The sequence below is a fragment of the Pongo pygmaeus genome, chromosome 15, assembly GCF_028885625.2.
Source record: "Pongo pygmaeus isolate AG05252 chromosome 15, NHGRI_mPonPyg2-v2.0_pri, whole genome shotgun sequence".
Taxonomy (NCBI): Eukaryota; Metazoa; Chordata; class Mammalia; order Primates; family Hominidae; genus Pongo; species Pongo pygmaeus.
Genome location: NC_072388.2, coordinates 67,353,123 through 67,365,465, shown reverse-complemented (window position 1 = coordinate 67,365,465; position 12,343 = coordinate 67,353,123). Strand labels below are relative to the sequence as shown.

The window sequence follows — 12,343 nt, the reverse complement described above, 5'->3', positions numbered from 1 at the left end:
CCCCCCAAACCAGGGAAATCTGTGTATGTTTATGCTTAAGTTTGATGAAGAGTAGATAGTCAGGCAGAAGTATGATTGGAGGACTAAAGAGTATGATCTAATGGGAATAAACTGGGGGAAATTTAGCAAGGCCTGTTTGTTCAGATTCTTCTCTGTCCCTGTGTCTTCAGAGATAAGGACATTCCTTTCCTCTGGGTAGAGAGTGAACACTTCAGGAATGAACATTTTACAACCTGCTTCAGGAGAGGAGGAGTGAGGGGAAGGTGACAATGGCCTTCCTGCCTCTGCTGTTTTTTCAAGGCCAAGGTGCCGGATTTTGGTGTAGTGTATCCTGAACCCCACCTCCAACTTCTCAAATAGTCCCTTGATGTTTGAAATTAACCAATTCATGTCATAAGAATCCACAGGAAATGTACATTTCCTGATTAAATGCGAAAACTCACCTTGGTTTTCACCAACATTCTATTGAACATCCCAAGTTCTCAAAATGTACCTCACTCAGAGGGAGACACATGGTCACAGCCTGGGACATCTGCCTGCTCTGCCTCTTCCAGGTCTACCCAAATCCTTCTTGCCTTCCCATGTGCAGCACACCAGTACCTTCCCTGATTCACTCCAGCTGAATAAGATGCTCTTCCTATTGCCCTTGCTGCCCGGGGCTTGGATGTGATTCTGCTTTATATTATAGTTAATAGTTTGTAAGTCTTTTCCCATTCCTTGGAGTACATTTTTGGAGGGCAGGCACACACTGAGCTTTGTTTTCAAGCTTTACCTGAGCACTTGGTATGTGCTCAACAAATACTGAGTCGTTAAAGGACTCAGTTGTTCTTCATCAATCTTCATCAATCTGCACCTACTTGGTGCACAGCACTCTGCTGGGCACTCATAGGAGACATGAAATAGGATGAGACTTGATTCTAGCCCTCAATGCACTAAAAATCTCTGATGGAGGAGCAGGTACAAAGTGATTCTACAGAGGACAGCTTGAGGTCACTAACAACCTGGGTAAGATAGGTCACAAGGCCAAAGGCTGGGAAGATTTAATGCCTGGCTTCGAAGGGGCTAAAGCCCCCAGACCTTGCCCTGAACCCAGCCTGATGCTTCAATCAGAGCCTCATGGCAGTAGGAGCGTGTAGGCTGGGTGTTCTACTGGAAACGACTAAATTATCCTATGGGTCACCAATTGAGTTATTTGCTAATTGACTGGCCCAGCTTTGGGCTTTAAATCCAAAGAAATCATTTCATCCTTTATTAAATACTGCATGAGTCTCAGTCTTTGTTCTGCAGGGCTATACACAATATACCAATGAAACTTGAATTTACACTACAATAGTTATGCCACTAATGACCTTCAAATGCCACTAATACCATACATGCTCCACTTCTCGGCTGGATCTGAACCTGTCAGTGAATTCTGAGCCCATCGACCTCCCTCTGACACAAAGTCGACCCCCTTGCCCATGCCCGCCCCCAGCCTCCCACATCATTCCATGATTTCATTTCTGAATCAGTTACTATTTGGAGACCCCAATTCCTTTACACCCACTCTTTTTATTTGGTAGACAATACTTTATTCGGAAATGTTCCCTCCTGTAATTACAAATCTTGTTAGTCATCCTCCTCCTCTCCCCAGGGGGATTGTGGGCTTTAATTAATTAATGTGGTTAAACCGCTTTGAGGTGCCTGATTGAAAGGTGCTATATAAGTGCAAATTATTATTATGGCTGTTGACATCCCATGGCGGCAAAGCCCTCAGCCCTACACATCTAGAGACCTGAACAAAGGCTTCTTCATCTTCACCTTCCCTGCTAGGTCTGAAATCGCTAGCTCAATGGTTTAGGAGCAAATCTGTTACCATCTCAACAGCAATCAACTAATTAATCCCCATTATGTCAGCTTCCGTTTCCTTCTTCCAAGCAGTACGGTCCTGTTTTATTTCACAAATCACACCCCCATCAACTCTAGACAAAGGTCACAGTATCCCTATGGCCTCTGTAGGCCTAAAGGAGAAAAAAAAAAAAAAAAAAAAAGGAGAGAAAGTTTGAAAAAAAAATTGTTATGAAATGCACTAACTTCCCACCAGCAACCTAAATGGAACTTTCCTCCAGCAGCAGTCCTCTTTCACACCTATTGCCCACAGAGCCACCTGGCCTCACAAACCAGAGATCCAGAAACACAGCGGAAGTGTGGGTTAGGGTCCCGCAGCCCTGGCTTGACTAAGGATAGCTATAGACAAAAGGGGAGTGTCGCTGCACTGGGTGGGAAGAGGTCATCCACAGAAGCAAGCACCCTCTTCAGCTTTCTCTATGACCCCCAAGTTTCCCCTGAGAAAGCCAGCTGCCATCTGTAGCGAGGAAGCCCTCACAAAGGCAGGGAACCATGATTTAGATGTTTTGTGCTATACCTAGCACACCACAGTCCTTAACAAATGCCCAGTACTTCCACTATGATGGTAGCCATTGAAAGCAGCCCTGTGGGGGAGACTTGGCCTCGCATAGGGACGCGGCTGACCAAAACACTCCTTACAAGGTTGTGCCTCACACCCTTTGTTCGAGTGGATGTGGGCAAGCCTCAGGGGGTCATGTCTTCATCTGCCTTCATTTATCCTCCCTATTGAAGGGCTCCTTCAGGACATCGGTCAGCCTCTGTGGGAAATGATTTGGAGAGCAACAAAAGAACCTGGGCTCTCTGGGAGGCCTTCAGAATTCAGTAAACATCTGGACATGGAAGGCCAGGTTCTCAAGCAGTCTAGCTGGGGAGATGTCAAAAGAGAGAAAGAGCTGTGTCTGCAATGCAAGCCCTTAGTTCTGTGGCGACATTTGTTGTAGAAAGACACAGACACCCCAGTAGGTAGATAGGAAGATTTTTCAAAAGCTCCTCTATTTGTCGGGTTTTGTGAGTTCAGTGCACTGTTTGTCAGTTCTCATGGCATGTGTGAGGAAACAGAAGTTTCGCATGGCTGGCGAGCAGCATGTGATGGGTGTTCTGACTCTGTGTGCACTATGAATAACCCAAGGTTGCATAAGCCTGTCCTGGTAGTTGCTGTTAAGCTGTCTGTTATCCTTGAAGTTTGTAAAGCCCTCATGGGTCAAGATGACTTATTGGATTCTCACCCACGAGCACATTTTAATTGACAAAAAAATTAAGCACTAAGTGGCGAAATGCTTTATACTTCATCGGTGAAATTCAGGATCTGAACTCTTGACTCTCAACGTTCCCTTTATTGTTGAGTCAATCCATTTAGAACACATTAGTCAGCATGATTCAACATTCACCACTAATCAGCATTAGTGATGGAACTAATCAGCATTCCCCAGTGTCCCTGAATCTATCCTCAAATAGCAAAAGAAATTGGCTTCTGTCAAGAGACAATGGAATGCGGTTTTTGTCAGTATTCACAAGCTGAAATCCAGTCCAAGTCCCACGTACTCTCAGGAACCTACCTCAGTCATCCTACTTGGAATAAGTCTACTCCCCTTATCATTCTATATTCCACTGTTTGAACCTTGGTAGTAGGTATCACAGCTTGCTTTTGATTAAACTTATTTAACTACATCTCTCCTAACTAGATTCTGGGCTACTAAAAGGAAGGGATCTTTTTTTTTTTTTCAGCCTTATATCCCTTGACCCCTGAGCACCATGCTTTGTGAACAATAGATGCTCAACAAATATTTGCTGAACTGAACTCACTGAAATGCAGCTTAAATCATATTCCAGAAAGAACATGAAGTTCTTTGGAAGAGACTTTCAAAGAAAATCAACAACCTGAATTGATTTAACATATTTTGGTACTGTTACCTGGCCATTTTTGCAAATGCAAATTGTTAACTCTGCAAAGATAGCCAGTGGCTTCCAGGTTCTAAAAGAGGAATGTAAATCCAGTCTAACTATAGTCCAGGCCTTGGAATAAAGTTTTTCTCTATAACGTTATTCCAACTGATATTTTGTTTCATATTTTTTTTAAAAAGTAGAGACAGGAAAAAACATTTTGGAAAAAAAAAAAAGTGTTTGGTCTATGACTTTGGACCCAAGTTCATGCCCTGCCTTGTGCTATAAGCAATAGTAGCTCTCACTGAAATTTCTTACTTGGATACTGCATAAAAGCAAAATACATACTAAATTTCCTTCCTGAAGGAGATTCTGTTTTGGGTGGGCAGAACAAGATTTTTGGGTGCTGATCCTTGGTGAAGTGATACCCTTTCTCTTCTGCTTTAGAGTCTGGAACCAAAGAGGGTCCTGATGGCACTTTTCAATACATACAATATTTATGCTGCATTTGAAGAGTATAACTCTATTATGCAACAAGCCCAGCCCTTAAGTCTGTACTATTGCACCTCATCTCTGCAACTGGGCTCCTCAGAAAGGGCTGTGTCACCGAATATTCGTTTTCTTTTCTCATGATAACAGAACTCCCAAAATTTAGCTGAGTATATGGCCACCCAGATTAATGACTACATTTTTAGCCTTTCTGATCATATATTTACAGACTGGCCAACATCATATGAACAGAAATAATGTGTATAACTTCTGGTTAATGTCCTTAAGGGAAGGGGGATGCTTTCCCTCCCACCACCATTCTCTATCTCATGCACATCCTGCTACTGGGATGGAGGGCATGATGCTGAACCATTCTGGATCATGGTAACAGCAACATCCTAGGTGTGACAGAGCAAAAAGTCAATGGCCTGGGCTCTTCGATAGACATGTAGAGCTAAGCTGCTAAACCAGCTCTGGACTGCATTCCTCCTCGGCATTACATGAGGAAGCAGTACATCTCTATCATGTATACCACTGTTAGTTTAGGTTATAGTTACACCTGGCCAAACTTATAATCGAACTGCACTCAGGGACTTCATTGAAGGATTATTGTATCAGTATGACCAATCCATTTTAGCTTAGAATTTCCAGATTCAAATTTCAGGACAGGCCTGAAGTATCTCAACAGAGGCTCATGAAGCCTGAGAGGTAAGTTGCCACAGGGGCTTCCATGATGGAAGATGAGAGGGCCCAAACCCACTTCAGATTTTCTAAAATCTTAGGAGCCCAGGCTGAGGGCTTAGAAAGGGCTACAAACCCAATTTTGAGGCAGTGAACATTACTTTACCTTTCTGGAACTCAGTTTCCTCAAGTGAGAATCAGGGTGATGGATGAGATTAAAAGCTCGCTTTCTGGGAAGTATTATATAGTTAACTTTAGGGAAATGAAGAATTTTTTTAAGAGAGAGACAGATGGGGTTTTGCTCTGTCACTCAGGCTAGAGTGCGGTGCATCCCTAAAGAAGGCATGAGAAGACTGCCTGTGGAAAGATGACAACAAACTTAAGATTATACGAGGCTGCAGAGAAATTGGTCTACTATCTCCAGAACGAGTATAAATTGGTAAAAGTCTTTGGAGAGCAATTTGGGAAGATATAGTAAAAATGGAAACGTGCAGATACTCTGACCAGCCATTCCATTTTTTATATATACCTAGTGAAACTCTCATACCTAAACATCAAGAAACACAGGTAATAAAATTGTTACAAATAATCAAATTTCCATAAGTAGGGGAGTGGGTAGCACGTGGTACATTCACGCACTGAATGGATGTGGATATCTAAGGTGAAAGAATGTGACCTGTGTATCACATGGCCTGTGTATCATGTGACCTGTGTATCACATGGCTATATTACAAAAACAGTGTTAAGCAACAAAAGCGAGTTGTGAAATCATGTACAATAAACCATTTATGCAAATTTCAGAATGCACTCAAAATCAATCATTATACTATGTGTGGATTCACATATATGTAGAAAAGTTTTTAGAATGGAGAGGAAAGATGTAGACCAAACTCTGGAGAGTTTCCACTTTTGTGGAGGAATGTGGGATAAGGAGGGAATGGACCAGGAATAGGTACAAAGGTGTCCTAAAGTTTGTCAAGTTTCATTCCTGTAAATAAAAAAAAAAAATCTGAAACAAACGGGACAATATTTTAGTATTTGTTTATTTGGGGTGTTAGATTCACCTGTTTTCTTTTATGATTTTCTGTACTGTTCTGTATTTAAAATATTTTTTCATATATTATAAAATATTTCCCAATATTGTAAAATCTCTCTTCAAGGCTAATTGCCAGAAAAAAAAAAAGTAAACAAAGCAGAGATCCTGTGTGAGAAGATGTCATGGAGGGAGGGGATGTAAAGTGAATGTGCACAGGGGAGAAAAGAACTGAGCAGATAGGAGTCCTTCCTCTCCTTTCTCAACTCCCCGGGAGGTCCCACACTAAGAGGCAGGCAGAAGCAGCAAAGGACAGCGCCTTGGCCTAGACAAACTTTCCGAGGCTGCAGTGGCACCTGGCAGGCTGGGGACAATGTGACAGGCCTGCTTTGCCTTCTTCTCCATGACCTCTGGGAGAGGAGTTCATTCTCTTTGCTCCATTGAGTTCCAGGGCTCTTTGCCCAGGCTCCCACAAGAATGCCAGGCTGTGCCAGGTGCGGAGGTGGTATTTACCATGCAGACACCTCTGTACCTGGATGGAAATAAATTGAGAATCTTCTGGGTCACTTTGAGTCCAGCAGCATAAAACATTTTGATGGGTTACTGATTCAAACTGAAATCTTGATGAACTCAACTGGTGGTATTTGGGGGAAATTTTTTTCAATAAATCATCTAGTTGGCTCAGTGACTAAAAAAATGGGGTGGGAAAACTTAATGCAAGTTTGTGACAAGGGAACAAACAGAAGAGATTAATGCCTTTCCTGATACATTTCAAAAGGTGATCAAACCGTTCTTGATTGCAAAAGCAAAGCAAGAAAGATGAGGCACATAGCTTTCCAGCTCTAAAAAAAATCGCTGTTGCTTTGTTTTCTGTTTTCTTCTGCCACCCTATGCCAAGTGGTTGGAGATACGGGAAACTAATTTCATCTCCAGCACCTTCTCCAGACCTGTCTCAGGGTGCCCTGGTCTCCCCAGCTCCCGCTCCATGGTTTATGCTGCTCATTCAAACCTACACTAATAGACGACAGCCCCAGGATCCAAATTCAACCTGTCATACCTGAGTTTGATTTTGCAAAAATGATATAAAAAACACACTTCTGTCTTACTGAGGAACTAAGCCACTATCTTCTGTCCTGTTCCAAACAATCTGGCTTCTCTTTTACAAATCCTCCCCAGATCCCTGAGGAAAGGAGTAAAGGGGAGGCTGTGCTAGATCAACCCTTCATTCCCCTGGACCTCCCCTTCCTTAGGTTCTGTTTCACCAAGTCCGCAGGTGTTTGTGCCTATGAGGCAACTGAAAACTAGGAGGGCTCCCGGAGAGCTGGGACCTGGGTTTTCCTCTAGGCCTCCTGCAGCGCCAGCAACACAGCCCAGCTGCTTTCAGTGACAGAATCTTTATTCTTGGCCTTGAGTCCCAGCTGTGTTCTGGGTGGCACAACATTTGGGGCTTGCTAAGGGAACAAAGGACATGACCAGAGGAGACATGGGCCAACCTGGAGCTCACTGTAAACTCCCTTTCCTTTCTGCTGCCAGGTGCTTCTGTGGGCACACACCATTAAAGCTGATTCCCAGAACCAACTCCTGCTCTTCCCTCTCCACTAGGCCCCAGCACACCAGAGCATCACTCTAAGAGGCTAGCCAAACTGCTGAGCTTTTTCACTTAGTGGGCACTGAGACTTGCATGGTGAACTCTGGGGACCAAAGGAAAAATGGATCCATGAGATCCCCTCCTACCCCCACCTTTCCCACTTCATTGCACAGAGAGGCTCAACTCTCTCTCTGCCTGGGATCTAGCTTCCTCTCAGAGTCCAAACCCTCAGGAAATTGGTGGCTGTAAGCTCCCTCTCCTTTGGGGCCTAAGTATTTCCAGCATCCAGAGGCCAGGATCCCAGACAAACGCTGGACAGACAAAGGAGATGCAAACAGGATGGTATTACCATGTTAATGGCCTGAGTTGAGGCCTCCTGAAGATGCTGGGAGGAGGGGGGTTCTTTCATTTACTTTTTCTTCTTTTTTTTTTTTTTTTTTTTTGCAAAAGGAGAATAGTTCCGCTTTCTATTTTACTACAACAATAGCATGGACCGGCTCCTTCAAGTGTTTCAAAAAGCAGCCTGAGAAATCTCTAACCAACCCCTCAGTCTCTCCAGCCTGCCGCTTTATTGTCCTTCCCATCCCAGTGAACAAAGGGGAGGGAAGGGTAGAAGGCCCCCAGTTGCTGACTGTTCTCAGCATCCTAATCCTTGAGAACCGGTGAGGGAAATGGCCTGTGGAGCTGGTAAATCCAATTCTGCCCTCACCTTTTATTCCCTCCCTCTGCTTGAGCACTCAGGAGTTCTTCAGGTATTATAAAATCTCCGGGCTAGCAGGCCAGTAGGCATCTTGGGGCTTGCTAAGGGATAAAAGGCACTAAGGGATCATTCCCTACCCCCACGGGTAGCCGGTGTGGTTGGCTTGTTTCCACCATCCAGGCGGCTCTACTGAAGACCGAATGTCGGCCACAGTGGCTGGCGGCCTCCCTTCTAGTTGGCAGCACAGGAGGTGCCCTGTCTGTCTCTAAGTCCCTGGACATGGGCTGCACATCCCACCCAGAGCTCCAGGTGCCAACCTCCACACCAACTCGGGGCTCACCTGCCAGTGCAGCTCCTCATGTAAGGAAAGCTACTTGGCCTTGACTGATGGTACCTTTCCAAGTTTTCCACCCAGGACCAAGGGTTTCTTTGCTTTAAACCTGGGGAATCGTGCAGGTGTCTTTTAGTTTGGTCATCTGGTAAGAAGGGGGAAAAATTAGCTTTGATGTTACAGTATGTGGAGATCTCAAGGGTACAACTGGGCTGAGCTAAGGGAATGATGAGTACATCCTCTCCTAGGAGGATCGGACAAAGCTGATGTGACAAGGCTGTTAGATATCCCGCAGGATGGTTACAACAATCCACGTAAGAAAAACGTTTTATGCTGCGGCCCCCACACAAACTCATAATGTGTGTGGACATTCACAAACACACAATCACACAAGAAATATTTTATGAAATGATACAATATGTGTGATATAATCTGATATTTTTTCTTCTCTCTTTCTTCTGTCTTCCCTCTCTCTCTGTTTTCAAATGCTGCTTGTGATTTATCAATTTCACTTCATGACCCATCAATGGGTTACGACAGTTTTCAAAGTCTTGAATCAAGGTTAATGTTTTCATTTTCCAGCTGATAAAATCAAGGCCCAGAGATTTTCTCAAGATTATACCAAAGCTGAAGGTAAAATCCAAAGGTTCTTTCTAGTAAATGAGGGGCCTGCATTTTCTGGGGACCTGCATTTTTTGTTTTCCCAAAGTCTTTGGGAGCACACAGCAAGAAGGCAGGGCGTGCCAAGAGGTTTGTTTTCAGGGGCATTGCTGGTAAAAGCAGAGGTATTCCACTGCTTCTGGGAAACCTCAGAGAGGGATGTGTAGCTTGGGGGAGTGGGATAGAGAAAACAACTTAGAAAGCAACCAGTTGAGGTTCTGAGGTCTCCTAACCAAGCATTTTATTTACTGGTTGTTGTTCTTGAATTATAAGACATTTTCCTGAAATTTTCTCTTTCCTAGACACAGCTCCAGGTCAGCCTCCTTTAGTGATCCACTTTCTCCAGTTTTCCAACTTTTTCGAAAAGTCATTCCTTGCAGTTTTTTAACCTCTACCAATTCATTGTATTTCCAGGCTCTACTTTCTCTAAATAACTTTCTCTTCCCTCTTAAAATCATGATCTTAGCAATGAGCATCAGAGAGGCAACTCAGTGACTCTTCTTCTCACAAATGTTATCCCAAAAGTTATGCAAATTTGACCAGGCTTAGAAATGCTATTTAACAAAATGCCTAGTGATCAGGGTGCGTGTATCACATCAAGCCTCTTCACACACGTCATCTGAGCAGAACAAACTTTTTTCCTCCTGAAATTATCTTGTAATCTTCCATAGAATTTCTTGAAATCTTCATCGAAATTTGCTACTTACTATACTTTTAATCTTTTAAGAAGGCCTCTAAAAATGAAGAGCTGAATGCCACCCTGTGTACTGGGTAAATAAAAGTCCAGCTTTCTGATTGCTTATTAGTTATACACCCTTAGAGAGTATGTAACAAAGAGGCCTGCTGTTTGCTTTGCTTAATCTGGTCTTAAAATCTCTGCTCCTTTGTCAGAAAACACTATTTGCAATTGTAAAAAAAAATATTTACCAAGGAACTTGGATAGCATAAGTCAAAGGCTAAGAGCCAAAGGTCGTAGTTCTCACCCCAAATTTCGTGGACCTGAGAGTCCCCGCTGTGGAGCTCAGCTGCACCAAACAAACATGCTGCTTTGTGAGTCCATTAAGAAGCAGACATTTTAGAAGGGGAAGGAAAGGGAAGGCTGCAGCCTTTTCCTTAGTTAGATGCATGAACTCTCCAGCCTGCCCTACATAATCCCTGCTAGGTCTTTGCACTGCATTGTGTCTCCATGGGGAAATTACAGGGACTGCCCTGTTTCATAAACCTGGGAAAAATATTTAACTTATAAATCCTTCAGGGCAGGACTTCTCCCATGGACAGCAGTGACAATATGCTCCTCTAGGGTCAGGCCAGATATTCACCTAAGCATCTCTGTGGGTGGGGTCTCCTGCCTGACAGCAGGGGACAGATGTGTATCCTGAGCACTTCTGTGCGGATCCTTCCTCAACCACAAAGCAGTTTTGTACATCTGACCTTGTAGGCTGACTCTTCTAACAGTGCTTGAATTTACCCCTTCATGTTAATTGTTTTCTGGAAAGACCTGTAATCGGGTGCCTTTCCTAACCACCGGCGTATCTAGCATCTGAGAATGAACCACCATTGTAGATCAGTGAGTTCCAGGACGTGGCCTCAGGGTGCTCTACCCTAAGCAAGAACTCAGCTCCTTCTAAGTCCTGGGCTCATGTCACAAGGTGCAGGTCCTAAAGGTCTGGTCCCCAGAAGGAAGACCATGTCAGGACAGGACAGGAAAAGGAAACAAGATAACCAGAAGGAGTCAGGGAAGTAGGGCTCATGGAGCCATGACATTGTGCCCCAGAGGCTGCCAACCCAGATGGTTCTTTAGCTTGTTAAGCAAGAAGGCTCTGGGGCAGCATTGGCTCCTCACCTCCACACTGGTGTCAGAACCATTGCCCACTTCATGCCATAGGATCTGCAAAGAGGAATGGGGTGGTAGCAATTCCGAGCTTTCTTGGTTTGATCCTCATGTTTTGTTTGTCTCATTCTGTTAGGAAATTCTGTAGGTCTCCTTCAGCCCTACCTCAATCTTCTCTGTCAAATTCTTGCCACAACTGTCACTCTCTTGCTCTCATTAGGAGACATATCACTGGCCAATGCATCTTGGCTTTTGATTCTGTCTGGAGCTAGCTTCTATCAGAACCATAGCAGTAATTACCACTAGCAATGGGCAGCACTGAGCATAAGCTTAAAGAAATGGCTTAATCCAAGGATCTTACCTTGAAGAACCAGGCCTTCCTCCTCGATGGTGTAGACAAATGAGGTGAAGGGAGCCAGAGGGGACTTGGCAATAAGAATCTGCACATAAAGCACATTTTTCTAGGGTTAGTCAAAGGATCAGGGATGGGCCTCTATTCACTCCCCTTCCCACTTTGAGACAAAGTGGCAACACAGGACTGTAAGTCACAAGGCTTATTTTTTAAAAAAAAAATTTTATAACCCAATGTTTAAATGAGTGTTATCCTTTCAAAGTGGGCACCTTAAAAGGTTGTACACTTATTCCAACTATTCTGTCATCAAATGCCATATTCTTGAATCAATTCTTCTAGAAATAAGTCTCATTATTTTATAACACATGCTTAAATAGCTACCTTTCTGCCCAAAAATAAACCTAGCTTGATTCTCTAATTTTATTTATAAACTTAGCTGTTTTACTAAAAAAATTCAAAGGTACCTTTAAAAGATTTACTATCACTGCAAATATTCAAAATAGCTTGCAAAAGGCAAAGCAATTGAAGGTTTCTTTGTTGGCCCTGGTCCTTCACCAAACCCTTTACTACGTGACTACATTTTCTCTTACTTAAGGTGTAGAACATTTCCCATGGCCCTTGATTGTGGGTTTGGGTATATGACTTGCCAGGTGGCACGACACAGGTTGTGCCAGTTCCCAGCCAAGGCCTCAAAAAGCCTCAAGTATTTCTAGTTGTTCTCTTAACGTTTGTGCCATCGTCAGAGAAAAATATGTCCATGCTAGTCTGCTATCTCAGAAGGAGGGCAATAGATACCTGAAACAGAGCTGGCCAGGAAGGCTCAGGCTAAAGAGTTGACCCCTAGAGACCCACAGATACACAAGTTAAATATCACTATATGCCTCTGAGATTTTGGTAGTGGAGTCATGAA

General features: G+C 43.7%; 1 protein-coding gene across 24 annotated transcripts in view; it reads right to left on the bottom strand.

The window, feature by feature from the left end:
- The window catches only part of RAD51B (RAD51 paralog B), a 794,823-nt gene that overhangs the window by 132,324 nt on the left and 650,156 nt on the right, over window positions 1-12,343 (bottom strand). For 19 of the 24 annotated variants that reach the window (XM_063651710.1, XM_054449787.1, XM_054449780.2 and 16 more), the window contains one exon: window positions 11,443-11,521. In XM_063651710.1, coding sequence (XP_063507780.1) covers window positions 11,443-11,521 — 79 coding nt within the window. Of the gene's footprint in view, window positions 1-5,964; window positions 6,504-8,599; window positions 8,736-11,442; window positions 11,522-12,343 lie in introns of those variants that run through there. The other 5 variants (XM_054449776.2, XM_054449778.2, XM_054449782.2 and 2 more) reach the window with 3 other exon arrangements.